At 47.5% G+C, this 18,707-nt stretch overlaps 1 protein-coding gene across 2 annotated transcripts in view; it reads right to left on the bottom strand.

Annotated features, from left to right (window-relative positions):
• Positions 1-1,120: 1,120 nt before the first annotated feature.
• The window catches only part of PLA2R1 (phospholipase A2 receptor 1), a 94,861-nt gene continuing 77,274 nt past the window's right edge, over positions 1,121-18,707 (bottom strand). For both annotated transcript variants that reach the window (XM_044304937.1, XM_044304938.1), the window contains exons 24-25: positions 2,475-2,513; positions 1,121-1,427 (exon numbers count right to left, since the gene is read on the bottom strand). In XM_044304937.1, coding sequence (XP_044160872.1) covers positions 1,270-1,427; positions 2,475-2,513 — 197 coding nt within the window. In that variant the 3' untranslated portion in view covers positions 1,121-1,269. The remainder of the gene's footprint in view (positions 1,428-2,474; positions 2,514-18,707) is intronic.

Below are 18,707 nucleotides of genomic sequence, written 5' to 3'. Positions count from 1 at the left end.
CAGCCATTCCACTGTCCGGAAGATAGTCTACAAGTGGAGGGCTTTCAAAACAACTGCCAACATGCCCAGGACTGGTCGCCCCAGCAAGTTCACCCCAAGAGCAGACCGCAAGATGCTAAAAGAGGTCTCCAAAAACCCTAAAGTGTCATCTCGAGAACTACAGCAGGCTCTGGCTACTGTTGATGTAGAAGTACATGCCTCTACAATAAGAAAGAGACTGTACAAGTTTAACTTGCATGGGAGGTGTGCAAGGAGGAAACCTTTGCTTTCCAAGAGAAACATCGAGGCCAGACTGACATTTGCCAGAGATAAAGTTGACAAAGACCAGGACTTCTGGAATAATGTTCTTTGGACAGATGAGTCCAAAATTGAATTATTTGGACACAACAGCAGAGGACATGTTTGGCGTAAACCAAACACAGCATTCCAAGAAAAGAACCTCATACCAACTGTGAAGCATGGAGGTGGAAGTGTCATGGTTTGGGGCTGCTTTGCTGCAGCAGGACCTGGTCAGCTCACCATCATAGAATCCACGATGAATTCTACTGTGTATCAGAAGGTGCTTGAAGAACATGTGAGACCATCAGTTAGAAAATTAAAGCTGAAGCGGAACTGGACCATGCAACATGACAATGACCCAAAACATACTAGTAAATCAACCAAAGATTGGCTGAAAAAGAAGAAATGGAGAGTCCTGGAATGGCCAAGTCAAAGTCCAGATTTGAATCCCATTGAGATGCTGTGGGGTGACTTGAAAAGGGCTGTACGTGCAAGAAACCCCTCAAACATCTCACAGCTGAAAAAGTTCTGCATTGAGGAGTGGGGTAAAATTTCCTCAGACCGATGTCGAAGACTGGTAGATGGCTACAAGAACCGTCTCACTGCAGTTATTTCAGCCAAAGGAGGTAACACTCGCTATTAGGGGCAAGGGTGTCCTATCTTTTTCCTCAGTTAGAATAGGCATTTTTGTAGAATGACATTTACAGAAGATCTTGAAAAGACTTTTCTTCAGTTTTCTTTGTTTAGTTGGATTACTTTAATCTCTCTGTATTGTTGAAACGGAGATGAAATAACCTTTTATTAAAAATGTTACAAAAAACCACATGCTTTCAAAGGGTGTCCTAATTTTTTCACATGACTGTATACAGTATGAGAAAATATATTGTCTTCCGAAGAGGCTCAGGTGATATGGGATTTTTTTTAAAGTTTCCTTTGTATTTTTCTTTACTATTGGTTCTCCCTATTATTTTAGTCTGCAATAGGAATGCATCATTTTACATCATCAGTCTCTGGGGTGGATGGGGTGTAATGAAGTCTCTCAATGTTTTGGCTTGAAAGGCATCTCTTCCTTTTAAGCAGATACCATAAAGATATGGTGATCAGCATTGTTGATAACACAGCAATTGGTATAATGAAGTGTTTTCTTGCTACAAAGAAAAAACAGGATTGTTGAATAAATAAAAAAATATAATAATAATACAAACTAATTGCGTGAGTTTCATCCCACACTCTAAAGACATACTGATAGGGAACATAGAGTGTGAGCCCCATTGGGGACAGCGTGATGCTAATGGCTGTAAAGTACTGCTGAATACAGTAGTGCTATATAAGTGCACATATAAATTAATAATGCAAAGCAGGAAGGTACTGTGTCAGGATTCTGCTGTTCTTCTATTAACTGACCACTAGTGGCTGCTGTTTCACCCACTGAAGAATTTGTGTTGCACTTTCACTCATTACCACTAGAGGCTGCAGTTGTGCTCTTAGACCTGCCCGTTGGCCCCTCACACGGTCAGTATTTGGTCAGGTTTTTTTTTATCAGTATTTCATTAGTATTTGTAAGTCAAAATCAGGAGTGGGTACAAATCCCCCCAAAACACACACAAAAATTTACTAAATTGTTCTATTATAATATTTGTTTGTAGGTTCCACTCTTGGTTTGGGCTTATAAACACTACCAAATATTAACCATGTGAACAGGGCATTACCAAGATAGTCAATGTTGTGTCTTAAGGAAGCCATCTTGCTTCCTGTTTGTTTGTACTTTAGATCTCGTAAAAATTCAAAGATTGCATGAATATTGTGTTGACCTCTGATGTCTAGCTCCAGTGTCATGCCCTCTATAACAAAGATGAAACCGGTCCTCCATTATGGTGTTGGGTTTCACCACCAGTACAGAAGGGATTGGTGTTGGTTTACTCTTCAGCCCTTCTTGGAACAATAACCATGTTTGTACACATCCTTAAACCTGGGATGGAGCTATAGGGGGTCCAGAGATAGCAGTAGCACCCGGGTCCTGGTGTCTGAGAGGGATCAGAGACCCTCCGCCACATAACAAAACACCAGGAGTATAGTAAATGGCCCATGGTAGGTGGGGGCCTTGTTACGGTTTTTGGTTGGCGCACAGGAGTGTTTAAATCATGGCTACCATCAGTGGTTCCTCTTCGTAGGCAGCAATGTAAATGTAGACTCACCTGTGTAGATACCCGTGGCAAAAATGGAAACCGAATAACCTGGGGAATACACAGAAATATATTTAAAAACGCGTAGAACATAATCATTGTATGCAATAAAACTATTTATAGCCGGGTTTTCTAATCGATGGCCTATTCTGAACTTTGCGTATCCATTCCTGAAGTTTTACAAGATCTCTGCTTGCGGTCACTCTCTGGAAAGCATCCTTGTTTACTTCTTATTCTGCTAGAAGTTATGAGTGAATTGCTAGCAATTGCAGTGAAGGTCCAGATGGGTGTAACTAGCTGGGGGGGGGGTGTCCCTGCATTAACTGACATTATCCAATCAGTTTTGCAAATGTCAGTTTGTGCCCTCCACCAATGATGGCCAATTTACCGCGTTCGCCCGCAAACACATGCGGGCTGCCATCTTAACTCACAAGTCCGGCGAGGAACAGATAAGCCTTTTACCTGTGCCTGTGCCGCGAGCCGGTCTGAAACAAATTCGGTCAGCGGGAGCAGGCAGTTCTGAGAAAAGCCACCGGGGGCCTTCATCGGGCTGTTCTTGGAACTGCCTGCTCATGTTGACTGCATTTGTTTCAGACGGCTCGCAGCACAAGCACAGGTAAGGGCTTATCTGTGCATCACCGGACAGGTGAGTTAAGATGGCAGCCCGCATGTGTTCGCGGGCGAACACGGCGAACTGGCCATCACTGCCCTCCACCTCTAAGGCTAGGTCTACACGACGACATGACAGATAGGGCACAACTACACTGCAACATTTTGTCGCCCGACATTATTTATAATGATAGTCTATGGTGTCGCACTGCGACATTTCAAATGTTGCAGTGCGACACCATAGACTATCATAAATATTGTCGTGCGACAAATGTCGTCGTGTAGACCTAGCCTAAACTTGTAACAACCAGATGTATGTCTATTATAGACTGCTATCAATTCACTCATACGGTATCTTCCAGCAGGAATAATAAAGGATCAATACAACACAGTCATTAGAGTTGATGCTACTAAGGGCGAAAGTAAGGGCGAAAGTAAGCGCAAAAAAATATACTAAGGGCGAAAGTGAGGGCGTAAGTGAGGGCGAAAGTAATGGCGAAAGTAAGGGCGAAAAAACATACTAAGGGTGAAAGTAAGGGTGAAAGAAAGATACTAAGAGCAAAAGTAAGGGCGAAAAAAACAAAGTAAGGGCGAAAAAAACAAAGTAAGGGCGAAAGTGAGGGCAAAAAAACTATCTAAGGGCGAAAGTAAGGGCGAAAAAACCAAACTAAGGGCGAAAGTGAGGGCAAAAAACAAACTAAGTGCGAAAGTAAGGGCGAAAGTGAGGGCAAAAAAACTATCTGTTACAAAACTGTTAGTTACACTGTTACAAAACTGTTAATTACACTGTGTGCGGTCGGTCAGGACTTCAGGGACCCGTAACTCCCGAACCCTTGGACCGACGGAGCCGGATTTTGGATATGTTGTTCCCCTACACCAGGACTGTCTGAGGATACCGAATGTAAAGATGTACCCCCTGGTTTTGGGGTACATCCAGAACTTGGGTAACATTGTGTGTGGGTTGATTATGTTAAAGGCTTATCTGAGGGGAGGAGACGTGGGGGCTGTCCCAGACATGTAATTGTGTATTGTGGTAATCATGTAAATGTAGCCCTTCCCAGGGCAGGATGGCATAAAAGGAGGCCCCGGGTCAATAAACATCAGTCTTGCTTAACCTTCAAATCGCAGCCTCGACTCGTTTGTGGAGGGGGGAAGGATTATCCTAGCTGAAAGATCATTACCGGGATTGTTCTACATTTACAGGATCCTTCTGGATATCGCGACAAAGCGGCTCCTCTCTCTCTCCCTAAACAGAGATCCAGACTATCCAAGCGGTCCAGCTCCCAGCTAGCCGGGGAGTAACCGTAACATTTGGATGGCAGCGGTGGGATTGTCCTGGATTTCCTAGGAGAGGTACTGAACGGATGGAGAGCGCTTACGAAAAATTGAAACGTGCGACCCTGAAGGATTTACTCGAAAGCAGAGGGGGGAACGCCAGCAACCGTCCGAGAAGGGAACTGATCGCAGAACTAACCGAACTGGATCAGGGCTTCACGATGGCAGAAACCCCGACCACGAGTAGTGACGAAAAGACCAGGATTGTTCGGGAGAGGCTCTCTCTATACGGGCCGAACCCACCTACGGAACTGGTACAGCAGTTGATGGCAGAAGCGGACGAGGATATACGGGAGGCTCGAGCCCACGAACTCAGCCTAGTGACCGCACACCGCAATGCCGAAGCACCTCAGGTAATCGTTCCTGTCGGAAACGCCGGGAGGCCAAAGATACCCTATGCGGCTTTTAGACCCTTCCTAGAAAGCGAGACAGGAATCGATGAATATTTGGCGGACTTCGAGAGGCAATGTGCCCTGCACCAGATTCCCAACAGAGAGTGGCCCACGATATTGTCTGGAAAACTATCCGGGCGAGCTCTGGAAGCATTTCGGACTCTGGGCACTGAGGAAGTGACACAGTATGCGCTGGTCAAAGAGACACTGTTGCGGCGGTACGCTGTAACTCCTGACACGTATCGCCGACAATTTCGTAGCACGAGAAAGAAGCCTAACGACACACATATGGAATGGGCGCACCGAATGCGGAGAGCGGCAAATCACTGGATGAGCGGAAGTAAAGCTGTGACTGGTGAGGAAATTTTACAATTATTTCTCTTAGAACATTTTTATAACGGCATGGAGCAGCAGGGGAAGGAATGGCTGCGAGACAGACGACCCTCTACCTTAGAAGAAGCAGCCAAATTGGCCGATGAACATTACGACTCCCGTCTACACGAACCCACGAACTACCGAGCCCCAGCACGGGTCGAACACAAAGATGTTTACCGCACGCCACCACGTACTGAATTCCGAGCCTCGGTGCCCGCGGGCCCCGCACGTTACTCAGGACCACCGAATAACAACTCTGATCGTCCCAGACCGACCTGCTACCGATGCAATCAACCAGGCCACCGCATGGCTAGCTGCCCCCTTAATGCACACCAGACCCCCCGGAATTATAATTACCCCCCTGGGTCATCTCGTCCTGCCCGGGCGCTCTGTGTTAACCAAGAAGCCCCTATGGAGGAATATTTGGGACCACTTCACGAAGCAGATCCGGTATATGCTGCTTCGGATAACCGCCAGCACCATCGGCAGAAGGTATGGCTCGAGGGGCGATCTACCGAGGGGTTAAGAGACACGGGGGCTACCATTACACTAGTCCAGAGCCATTTGGTGCCGGAGCACAAGCGATCAGGGCAGACTGTGGCCGTTAGAGTGGCGGGAGGGGATGTGTACAAAATTCCGACCGCTAAAGTACATCTTGATTGGGGAGTGGGAAAGGGGTCCGTAAACGTGGGCATAATGGATAATTTACCTGCCGAAGTACTACTGGGCAACGATTTGGGCCCCATGACTTCTGCCTATGCTCCAGTGTACAACAACGAGGCAAACCCAGTGACTACCAGAGCCCAAGCCCGAACGGAGCAAGAACTATCACCGGTGCGGGAGACACAGGTAAGACCTACCCCGACCTCGACTGACCCGTTAGGTCCCATACTCTGGGACACCCCAGATGCTTTCGAGACAGAGTCTAAGACTGACCCGACATTACAAAAGTACCGGGAACGAGCAGAGACCGGAGGGAGCGGGTCAGATAACGAAACCTTTGTATGGGAAAAGGGAAAGCTGTATTGCTTGACGGAGAAAAGGGAGCAGCAGAGGCGACAGCTGGTAGTGCCCCACAAATACCGTCGAGAAATACTCAAGATAGGACATGACATTCCCTTGGCAGGCCACCTAGCTGTAACCCGCACACTACACCGCATTACTCACACATTCTTTTGGCCAGGGGTACACGCTGATGTTAGGACTTATTGTAAGACCTGCGATGTGTGCCAACGAGTAGGGAGGAGAGGCGATCACCCTAAAGCTCATTTAGTAAATATGCCCATTGTGGAGGAACCCTTCAGCAGGGTTGCTATTGACCTAGTGGGACCGCTGGCTACCCCTAGTCCCTCCGGTAAGCGCTACATTCTTACCGTAGTGGACTACGCTACCAGGTACCCGGAAGCTGTCGCCCTATCCAACATCCAAGCGGATACGGTAGCGAATGCGCTGTGCAGGTGTTTTCCCGGGTAGGATTTCCGAAAGAAATCCTGTCCGACCGAGGCACCCAATTTACGGCCGAATTGACTCAGCAACTCTGGCAGGTTTGCAAAATTAAGTCCCTCCTGAGCTCTCCATACCACCCCCAGACAAACGGACTTTGTGAGAGGTTCAACGGGACCCTCAAACAAATGCTCAAAACATTTACTCAGGAATACCGAGACTGGGAGCGTTTTCTGCCACACCTCCTATTTGCTTATCGGGAGGTGCCCCAGGAAACGACCGGGTTTTCGCCCTTCGAGTTGCTCTACGGAAGAAAAGTACGGGGACCCCTAAACCTGATCCGGGAGCACTGGGAGGGAGAGATGGAGACTGACGGTGTCCCCATTGTGCCGTACGTGCTGGAACTCAGGGACCGAATGGAGCAATTAGCTAAATCAGTGCAGGCTAACCTCCAGTCGGCCCAGAGAAGACAGAAGGTGTGGTACGATCGGGGGGCCCGAAAGAGAATCTTTACCCTAGGACAAAAGGTGTTAGTGCTTAAGCCAGTTAAGACAGACAAATTACAGGCGTCCTGGCAGGGCCCCTATCAGATAGTGGAGAAAAGGGGAGACACCACCTACGTAATAGCTAGCTGCCATGACAGCAATCTTAGAAAGACATTCCATGTGAACATGCTCAAGGAATATCTTGAGCGGCCGGAGAACGTGACGGCCATATGCTGTCCCCCTCAGGAAGACCCCGACAGTCTACCCATTCCAGATCTGTTAGAAAAAAGTCCCCACGCAGATATAGTAGTTCAGGTCAAGATAGGGGACCGACTTAGCCCCACTGAAAGGGAGCAGCTTAACCAACTCCTGCAGTCCAAAAGCCCCACTTTCTCCCAGAAGCCAGGGTACACTACCTTAACCACCCACCAGGTAGATACCCCGGGACAAGCTCCTTTACGCCAGGCTTCTTACCGAATCCCCGAGGCAGTTAGGGCAGAGATAAAGAAGGAGATCGATGAGATGCTCCAACTCAAGGTAATTGAGCCCTCCGATAGTCCCTGGGCTTCTCCAGTGGTCCTGGTGCCCAAGAAAGATGGTACAACCCGGTTTTGCGTAGACTATCGGAGGCTCAATGAAAAGACAGTGACGGACGCTTACCCTATGCCCAGGGTAGACGAGCTACTCGATCGTATAGCCAGGGGAAATTATCTGACCACCATCGACCTCTGCAAGGGTTACTGGCAGATTCCCCTGGCCCAGGAGGCTGTCCCCAAGTCAGCATTCGTCACCCCGTTCGGCTTATATCATTTTAAGGTAATGCCGTTTGGGATGAAGAATGCCCCAGCTACATTCCAGCGCTTGGTTGATAGGCTCCTGGATGGCTTCCAGAGTTTTGCTTGCGCATACCTGGACGACATAGCGATCCACAGTGAGTCCTGGGGGGACCACTTAGCTCACGTAGGAATGGTTCTGGATCAGATCCGGACTGCGGGCCTGACTCTGAAGCCAGAAAAATGCCACTTTGGGATGGCCGAGGTACAGTACCTGGGTCACCGGGTGGGGTGTGGGAAACAGCGACCAGAGCCGGCCAAGATAGAAGCTGTTGCCAATTGGCCCACCCCCACCACTAAGACTCAGGTCCTAGCATTCCTGGGCACAGCAGGGTACTACAGACGGTTTGTACCAGACTACAGCACACTTGCCAAACCCCTGACTGACCTGACCAAGAAAAACTTACCTCGACAGGTCCTGTGGTCTCCCCACTGTGAAACGGCTTTCCAAGCTCTCAAACTTGCTCTTGTCAATGCTCCCGTCTTGGCGGCCCCAGCCCTTAACAAACGTTTTATCGTCCATACAGACGCTTCCATGTTCGGGCTGGGAGCTGTCCTCAGCCAAGTAGGTGAAGACGGAGGGGAGCACCCAGTTGTCTACATCAGCCGTAAGCTCCTGCCACGCGAAGTCAGCTATGCAGCGGTAGAAAAAGAGTGTTTGGCTTTGGTGTGGGCACTAAAGAAATTGACTCCCTATTTGTATGGACAAGAGTTCACTCTGGTTACTGACCATAACCCGTTGGTGTGGCTAAACCGGGTCTCGGGGGATAACGGCAGACTTTTACGTTGGAGTCTGTCATTACAACCCTTCAACTTCACCATTACCTACAGACCTGGGAAACAGAATGGCAACGCTGACGGGTTGTCCAGACAAACAGACCTCAGCCCAGCATAACCCGCGGTCTGGACAGCCTTAGTCTGCCCCGAAAAGGGGTCAGACAGTGTCTGCCAGAGTGTTCCACAAAAAGGGAGCACTGTTACAAAACTGTTAGTTACACTGTTACAAAACTGTTAATTACACTGTGTGCGGTCGGTCAGGACTTCAGGGACCCGTAACTCCCGAACCCTTGGACCGACGGAGCCGGATTTTGGATATGTTGTTCCCCTACACCAGGACTGTCTGAGGATACCGAATGTAAAGATGTACCCCCTGGTTTTGGGGTACATCCATGTGGCGGAACCCGCCTCGCCACTGGGCATTGGAGAGGACTGGCTACCCGCCTCCTACCTGCTGACTATGGCCCCTGGTGATTTGGTACGTTTGAATGCAATTTTTGGGCATGTGCTATTTTATATTGCTGCTACTGGCCCTTTAATGGCCATCCGTGGACATGTCTGACTTTTAGGAGCAATGCCCCTTTAAGACTGTGTAGCAGATTGCATTCAGGCTGTCTTAAATACTATGCATGTTATTATGTGTTCGGTTACATTGTATATGTGTATGCCAGGGTTCAAGTTAGTCCATTACGTTTGATAATTGTATTTTGTGGATTGCGTCTGAGACAATGCTATTGTGTTGGTTAATTACATCTCAGACAATGCTCATTGTGTTTTGTTTATTGCGTTACAGACAGAGGGGAGGGGATTTTGTGTACAATTGCTGGGAAGGTTTAAATACTGTAGATACATATGATTGGCTGTTTTGCAGAGCCTGTGGGTGGTACCTTGTTGGATGATATGTATAAATCAATGCTTGTGTTAAAATAAAGGGAGTTCCTGTTTTAAACCTCAAGGTGAAGTGTCGTCTCATCCTTGGGGGGAGGATTTATTGCATGCTGTCCCAGTTTGACTGCTAGGAGTGAAAACCTATTTGTGTGGTTCCTATTCAACTGCCTACAGCATTCATTGCTGGGAGAGGATTTATATGCTGGTTCGGTGATTGTGGTGTCTGCCAGAGTGCTTGGAAGCCTCAGGAAAACGCTAGGCGCATCCGTAAACGGAGGTACTCAGTCGGGGTGCCAGGCGATCCGTTACATTGGTGGCAAGCAGTGGGATGGCGTCCTGGTGTGAGAGGAACAACACCCTGGAGACACAGGAATTATTATGGAGCGGCATAGAACCAGCGAGTCCCTGGACGACGCTCGAGGTAGAAAAGGAATGTAACCGGAGGTTACAGAACCTCTTGGCACCACTAGTCAAGCCAATAGGAGAGGCAACCAGGTTGGACTGCAGAGAGAGCGCCCGACAAGAGATGTGGGAAGAAACCCTAGAAGGTGTCCAGCGTTGGCGAGGTGAGCGTCTTCCCAGCAAGGAGCAGCGGTTACAAGCCAGAGTGGCCCTACGGATACCTTTGCTGGGAGAACAGGCCCAGGAGGAATTGGTGAGGCAACTTAATTCACTGGCATGGAGGGAACTGGGTCTCGATGATGCATACCAAGCGCTACGTTGGTACGCGGTTCAGCGGGTTCCCGGAATGGCCAAATTTGACAAACCCGAGGGCATGGATTATAATGGCCCTGGCTTATTATGGGGGGCCTTTGCAGAACCGGAATTTGGGAGTGCGGCAGAGTCACGGCTTTGGGACATTTGTGACTACAGAGAGGCCGTGCTGGATCTCCCTATGGCCGAAGACCTAAGGCCAGACCTGATTGAACTGGCTGTCCAGGAATGGGAACTGGAGCAGGATTACCAGCACCTGTTCAGCTCCAGTCAGTCACCCTATACCCAGCAAGTACCACCAGAGCAATGGGAGATCGAACGGAATTATGCGGACTTATATAATCAAGTGACACCGCCTGTCTCTAACCTGATGGGGCTTATGGACTGTACACCATTGGGAGCGGTGAGTTTCGTTCCCCCTCCCCAACAACTAAGTCCGTCATCAGGAGACCTGCATTCGGTACCTCCTACTCCCCAACCAGCCCCAGAAATGAGGGACCTTATCGACTGGTCCTGGGAAGACCCACAGATGGCAGGTGGAGATGGGACCGAGATCTCTCTACCGGCCCTACAGAGATACTGGGCAGCCGGCCCAGATCTCCAACTCCAGCAGCAGTACCAGGAGGAGGAGGTAAGCAACCCCTCCCCTCCACAGCCAACTCCAAATCAGGTACTGGGGTCAGTAGAGGAGTCGTTAGCCCCCTCTGGCCCCCTCCCAGCAGAAGAGCTGGCATCTGGGCAGAGCGCCGCTGGCCTCTGCCCTACTTGTCCCCTTACTACCCAGCAGGACTGTACTCCAGTCCCTCCAGCAGAAGAGCTGGCATCAGGGCAGAGAGCCGCTAGCCTCTGCTCCACCGACCCCCTTGTTACAGGGCTGGCTTGTACCCCCCTCGCCCCAGCAGAATTGCTGGCATCAGTGCAGAACACCGCTGGCCGCTGTTCCCCAAGTAGCCCCAGCGGTTTGCCTAGCACACCAAGGGGAGACAGCAAGCCCCACAACAGTGCAGATGGGACCGTAGTCTCTGTACCTGCACCACTGGAGATATGGACAGTCTGTCCTGGTCCACAACAACAGGACAATGTATTGGAAGGAGAGGCAGTCTGTTTTCCCCTACAACAAGGGAGGGTGTCGCAGAGAGAGGAGCCGGTTATCCCTTCCCCCCAGCAACAGCTTTGTTCAACCAGGGGAGAGGGCACCCTGGTTACCTTCCCCCCAAGTCATGGATCTACAACTGGGCACAAGTGGCAGGGGGCCATAGGGACAACTACACCCTTGGAGAAAGGCCGGCTGACTATCAGAGCCCCAGACCGCCTGGAGGTCTGGAGTCTGGATAGTCTCAATGGGAAAGGGGAGAAATGTGGCGGAACCCGCCTCGCCACTGGGCATTGGAGAGGACTGGCTACCCGCCTCCTACCTGCTGACTATGGCCCCTGGTGATTTGGTACGTTTGAATGCAATTTTTGGGCATGTGCTATTTTATATTGCTGCTACTGGCCCTTTAATGGCCATCCGTGGACATGTCTGACTTTTAGGAGCAATGCCCCTTTAAGACTGTGTAGCAGATTGCATTCAGGCTGTCTTAAATACTATGCATGTTATTATGTGTTCGGTTACATTGTATATGTGTATGCCAGGGTTCAAGTTAGTCCATTACGTTTGATAATTGTATTTTGTGGATTGCGTCTGAGACAATGCTATTGTGTTGGTTAATTACATCTCAGACAATGCTCATTGTGTTTTGTTTATTGCGTTACAGACAGAGGGGAGGGGATTTTGTGTACAATTGCTGGGAAGGTTTAAATACTGTAGATACATATGATTGGCTGTTTTGCAGAGCCTGTGGGTGGTACCTTGTTGGATGATATGTATAAATCAATGCTTGTGTTAAAATAAAGGGAGTTCCTGTTTTAAACCTCAAGGTGAAGTGTCGTCTCATCCTTGGGGGGAGGATTTATTGCATGCTGTCCCAGTTTGACTGCTAGGAGTGAAAACCTATTTGTGTGGTTCCTATTCAACTGCCTACAGCATTCATTGCTGGGAGAGGATTTATATGCTGGTTCGGTGATTGTGGTGTCTGCCAGAGTGCTTGGAAGCCTCAGGAAAACGCTAGGCGCATCCGTAAACGGAGGTACTCAGTCGGGGTGCCAGGCGATCCGTTACAATCCAGAACTTGGGTAACATTGTGTGTGGGTTGATTATGTTAAAGGCTTATCTGAGGGGAGGAGACGTGGGGGCTGTCCCAGACATGTAATTGTGTATTGTGGTAATCATGTAAATGTAGCCCTTCCCAGGGCAGGATGACATAAAAGGAGGCCCCGGGTCAATAAACATCAGTCTTGCTTAACCTTCAAATCGCAGCCTCGACTCGTTTGTGGAGGGGGGAAGGATTATCCTAGCTGAAAGATCATTACCGGGATTGTTCTACATTTACAGGATCCTTCTGGATATCGTGACAAAGCGGCTCCTCTCTCTCTCCCTAAACAGAGATCCAGACTATCCAAGCGGTCCAGCTCCCAGCTAGCCGGGGAGTAACCGTAACACTATCTAAGGGCGAAACTGAGGGCGAAAGTGAGGGTGAAAAAACAAAGGGCGAAAGTGAGGGCGATAAAACAAACTAAGGGCGAAAGTGAGGGCATAAAAACAAAGTAAGGGCGGAAGTGAGGGCAAAGTGAGGGCAAAAAAACTAACTAAGGGCGAAAGTGAGGGCAAAAGTGAGAGCGTAAAAACAAAATAAGGGCGAAAGTGAGGGCGAAAGTGAGGGCAAAAAAACAAAGTAAGGGTGAAAGTGAGGGCAAAGTGAGGGCAAAGTGAGGGCAAAAAAACAAACTAAGGGCAATAGTGAGGGCAAAAAAACAAAGTAAGGGCGAAAGTAAGGGCAAAGTGAGGGCGTAAAAACAAAGTAAGGGCAAAAGTGAGGGCAAAAGAACAAACTAAGGGCAAAAGTGAGGGCAAAAAAACAAACTTAGGGCAAAGTGAGGGCAAAAGTGAGGGCAAAAAAACAAAGTAAGGGCGAAAGTGAGGGCAAAGTGAGGGCGTAAAAACAAAGTAAGGGCAAAAGTGAGGGCAAAAAACAAACTAAGGGCAAAAGTGAGGGCAAAAGAACAAACTTAGGGCAAAAGTGAGGGCCAAAAAACTAAGTAAGGGCAAAAGTGAGGGCAAAAAAACTAAATAAGGGCAAAAAACAAACTAAGGGCAAAAGTGAGGGCAAAAGAACAAACTTAGGGCAAAAGTGAGGGCCAAAAAACTAAGTAAGGGCAAAAGTGAGGGCAAAAAAAACTAAATAAGGGCAAAAAACAAACTAAGGGCAAAAGTGAGGGCAAAAGAACAAACAGGGCAAAAGTGAGGGCCAAAAAACTAAGTAAGGGCAAAAGTGAGGGCAAAAAAACTAAATAAGGGCAAAAAACAAACTAAGGGCAAAAGTGAGGGCAAAAGAACAAACTAAGGGCAAAAGTGAGGGCAAAAAAAACTAAGGGCAAAAAGAACAAACTAAGGGCAAAAGTGAGGGCAAAAGTGAGGGCAAAAAAACAAAAGTGAGGGCAAAAGAACAAACTAAGGGCAAAAGTGAGGGCAAAAGTGAGGGCAAAAGAACAAACTAAGGGCGAAAGTGAGGGCAAAAAAACAAACTAAGGGCGAAAGTGAGGGGGAAAAATAACAAACTAAGGGCAAAAGTGAGGGCAAAAAAACAAACTAAGGGCGAAAGTGAGGGGGAAAAATAACAAACTAAGGGCAAAGTGAGGGGGAAAAATAACAAACTAAGGGCAAAGTGAGGGCAAAAAAACAAACTAAGGGCGAAAGTGAGGGCGTAAAAACAAAGTAAGGAAGAAAAATAGGGCAAAAGTGAGGGCGTAAAAACAAAGTGAAGGCAAACAAAAAAAAACTAAGGGCAAAAGTGAGGGCAAAAAACAAACTAAGGGCAAAAGTGAGGGCAAAGTGAGGGCGAAAGTGAGGGCAAAAGTGAGGGCAAAAAAACAAACTAAGGGCAAAAGTGAGGGCAAAAAAACAATCTAAGGGCGAAAGTGAGGGCAAAAAAACAAACTAAGGGCGAAAGTGAGGGCAAAAGAACAAACTAAGGGCGAAAGTGAGAGCAAAAAAACAAACTAAGGGCGAAAGTGAGGGGAAAAAAACAAACTAAGGGCAAAAGTGAGGGGAAAAAAACAAACTAAGGCCAAAAGTGAGGGGAAAAAAACTATCTAAGGGCGAAAGTGAGGGCAAAGTGAGGGCAAAAAACAAACTGAGGGCAAAAGAAGAATCTAAGGGCGAAAGTGAGGGAAAAAAACAAACTAAGGGCGAAAGTGAGGTCAAAAGTGAGGGCAAAAAAAAACACTAAGGGTGAAAGTGAGGGCAAAAGAACAAACTAAGGGCAAAAGAACAAACTAAGGGTGAAAGTGAGCGCAAAAGTGAGGGCAAAAAAAACAAACTAAGGGCGAAAGTGAGGGCTAAAGAACAAACTAAGGGCGAAAGTGAGGGCAAAAAGAACAAACTAAGGGTGAAAGTGAGGGCAAAAAAAACAAGCTAAGGGCGAAAGTGAGGGCAAAAGAACAAACTAAGGGCAAAAGAACAAACTAAGGGTGAAAGTGAGCGCAAAAGTGAGGGCAAAAAAAACAAACTAAGGGCGAAAGTGAGGGCAAAAAAAAAAAAACTAAGGGTGAAAGTGAGGGCAAAAGAACAAACTAAGGGCAAAAGAACAAACTAAGGGTGAAAGTGAGCGCAAAAGTGAGGGCAAAAAAAACAAACTAAGGGCGAAAGTGAGGGCTTAAGAACAAACTAAGGGCGAAAGTGAGGGCAAAAAGAACAAACTAAGGGTGAAAGTGAGGGCAAAAGAACAAACTAAGGGCAAAAGAACAAACTAAGGGTGAAATTGAGCGCAAAAGTGAGGGCAAAAAAAACAAACTAAGGGCGAAATTGAGGGCTAAAGAACAAACTAAGGGCGAAAGTGAGGGCAAAAAGAACAAACTAAGGGTGAAAGTGAGGGCAAAAAAAACAAACTAAGGGCGAAAGTGAGGGTAAAAGTGAGGGCAAAAAAACAAATTAAGGGCAAAAGTGAGGGCAAAAAAACAAACTAAGGGCAAAAGTGAGGGCAAAAGTGAGGGCAAAAAATAAACTAAGGGCAAAAGTGAGGGCAAAAAATAAACTAAGGCCAAAAGTGAGGGCAAAAAAACAAACTAAGGGCGAAAGTGAGGGCTAAAGAACAAACTAAGGGCGAAAGTGAGGGCAAAAAGAACAAACTAAGGGTGAAAGTGAGGGCAAAAAAAAACAAACTAAGGGTGAAAGTGAGGGCTAAAGAACAAACTAAGGGCGAAAGTGAGGGCAAAAAGAACAAACTAAGGGTGAAAGTGAGGGCAAAAAAAAACAAACTAAGGGTGAAAGTGAGGGCAAAAGAACAAACTAAGGGCAAAAGAACAAACTAAGGGTGAAAGTGAGCGCAAAAGTGAGGGCAAAAAAAACAAACTAAGGGCGAAATTGAGGGCTAAAGAACAAACTAAGGGCGAAAGTGAGGGCAAAAAGAACAAACTAAGGGTGAAAGTGAGGGCAAAAAAACCAAACTAAGGGCGAAGGTGAGGGTAAAAGTGAGGGCAAAAAAACAAATTAAGGGCAAAAGTGAGGGCAAAAAACAAACTAAGGGCAAAAGTGAGGGCAAAAGTGAAGGCAAAAAATAAACTAAGGGCAAAAGTGAGGGCAAAAAATAAACTAAGGGCAAAAGTGAGGGCAAAAAAACAAACTAAGGGCGAAAGTGAGGGCGAAAAAACAAAGGGCGAAAGTGAGGGCGAAAATAAGGGCGAAAAACAAACTAAGGGCAAAAGTGAGGGCAAAAGTGAGGGCAAAAGTGAGGGCAAAAGTGAGGGCAAAAGCAAGGGCAAAAGCAAGGGCGAAAGTGAGGGCGAAAGTGAGGGCGAAAGTAAGGGCTAAAAAACAAACTAAGGGCGAAAGTGAGGGCGAAAGTAAGGGCAGGCCAGCACCTCCAAGGCATAAAAGGCTAGCTCTGGCCACGTGGACAATTTAGAGACCCCAGAAGTTGAATGTGGCCGAACCATCAGTCAGTACGTGGATGGGTGTGCACACGTACTGTTCCACCATGTTAGTGAAATGTTGCCTCCTGCTAACACGTTGCGTATCAGGTGATGGTGCAGTTAGCTGTGGTGTGTTGACAAAACTTTTCCACATCTCTGCCATGCTAACCCTGCCCTCAGAGGAGCTGGCCGTGACACAGCTGCCTTGGCGACCTCTTGCTCCTCCTCTGCCTTGGCCTTGGGCTACCACTTGTTCCCCTGTGACATTTGGGAATGCTCTCAGTAGCGAGTCTACCAACGTGCGCTTGTACTCGCGCATCTTCCTATCACGCTCCAGTGCAGGAAGTAAGGTGGGCACATTGTCTTTGTAGCGTGGATCCAGCAGGGTGGCAACCCAGTAGTCCGCACACGTTAAAATGTGGGCAACTCTGCTGTCGTTGCGCAGGCACTGTAGCATGTAGTCGCTCATGAGTGCCAGGCTCCCCTGGGGTAAGGACAAGCTGTCCTCTGTGGAAGGCGTATCGTTTTTCCACACGCTTCTTGCGACCCTGTTGACTATTTTGAATGAAACGCTTGATTGTTCGATGATCACGCTTCAGAAGCTTTGCAATTTTAAGAGTGCTGCATCCCTCTGCAAGATATCTCACTATTTTTGACTTTTCTGAGCCTGTCAAGTCCTTCTTTTGACCCATTTTGCCAAAGGAAAGGAAGTTGCCTAATAATTATGCACACCTGATATAGGGTGTTGATGTCATTAGACCACACCCCTTCTCATTACAGAGATGCACATCACCTAATATGCTTAATTGGTAGTAGGCTTTCGAGCCTATACAGCTTGGAGTAAGACAACATGCATAAAGAGGATGATGTGGTCAAAATACTCATTTGCCTAATAATTCTGCACGTAGTGTATACCTTGAATACTACAGTCCAATATAGTATATCTTCCATGTACTTTATCATTTAGCTATAACAGCCTGCCTACATTCAGTGCGCTGTCTGTGCTGTTCATGGTGCACCCTGCGCTAATGATTGTCAGGAGAAGTCTAAGTCATATTGGTACAACATAGCTGTTTTCCAGGGTGTGGGTGCCCACAGAGAGGGCTCTGAGTGCCGCCTCTGGCACCCGTGCCATAGGTTCTCCATCACTGGGCTAGGTGGATGCCCTTGGGAAACCCTTTTGGCCTCAGTTTGTTTTTTTGCCCTCACTTTGCCCTCACTTTTGCCCTCACTTTTGCCCACAGTTTGTTATTTTGCCCTCACTTTTGCCCTCAGTTTTTACGCCCTCACTTTGCCCTCACTTTTGCCCTTAGTTTGTTTTTTGCCCTTACTTTTGCCCTCACTTTTGCCCTCAGTTTGTTTTTTTGCCCTCACTTTGCCCTCACTTTTGCCCTTAGTTTGTTTTTTTACTCTCACTTTGCCCTCACTTTTCCCTCACTTTGCCCTCACTTTTCCCTCACTTTTGCCCTCACTTTTCCCTCATTTTTGCCCTTAGTTTGTTTTTTTGCCCTCACTTTTGCCCTCAGTTTTTACGCCCTCACTTTGCCCTCACTTTTGCCCTTAGTTTGTTTTGTTGCCCTTACTTTTGCCCTCACTTTTGCCCTTAGTTTGTTTTTTTGCTCTCACTTTTGCCCTCACTTTTGCCCTCATTTTTGCCCTCACTCTTGCCCTCACCTTTGCCCTCTATTTTGCCCTCACTTTTGCCCTCACTTTTGCCCTCAGTTTGTTTTTTTGCCCTCACTTTTGCCCTTACTTTGCCCTCACTTTGCCCTCACTTTTGCACTCAGTTTGTTTTTTAGCCCTCACTTTGTTTTTTTGCCCTCACTTTTGCCCTCAGTTTTTAGGCCCTCACTTTGCCCTCACTTTTGCCCTTAGTTTGTTTTGTTGCCCTTACTTTTGTTTTTTTGCCCTCATTTTTGCCCTTAGTTTGTTTTTTTGCCCTCACTTTTGCCCTCACTCTTGCCCTCACCTTTGCCCTCCATTTTGCCCTTAGTTTGTTTTTTTGCCCTCACTTTTGCCCTCACTTTTGCCCTTACTTTGCCCTCACTTTTGCCCTCAGTTTGTTTTTTAGCCCTCACTTTGCCCTTACTTTTGCCCTTACTTTTGCCCTTAGTTTGTTTTTTGCCCTCTCTTTTGCCCTCACTTTTGCCCTTAGTTTGTTTTTTTGCCCTCACTTTTGCCCTCAGTTTGTTTTTTAGCCCTCACTTTGCCCTCAGTTTGTTTTTTTGCCCTCACTTTGCCCTCAGTTTGTTTTTTAGCCCTGACTTTGCCCTCACTTTTGCCCTCACTTTTCCCCATAGTTTGTTTTTTTGCCCTCACTTTGCCCTCACTTTTGCCCTCAGTTTGTTTTTTAGCCCTCACTTTGCCCTCACTTTTGCCCTCAGT

Source organism: Bufo gargarizans, chromosome 8, assembly GCF_014858855.1.
Source record: "Bufo gargarizans isolate SCDJY-AF-19 chromosome 8, ASM1485885v1, whole genome shotgun sequence".
NCBI lineage: Eukaryota > Metazoa > Chordata > Amphibia > Anura > Bufonidae > Bufo > Bufo gargarizans.
Note: the sequence above shows the minus strand (reverse complement) of the source record. Positions and strands in the feature narration are given on the sequence as shown.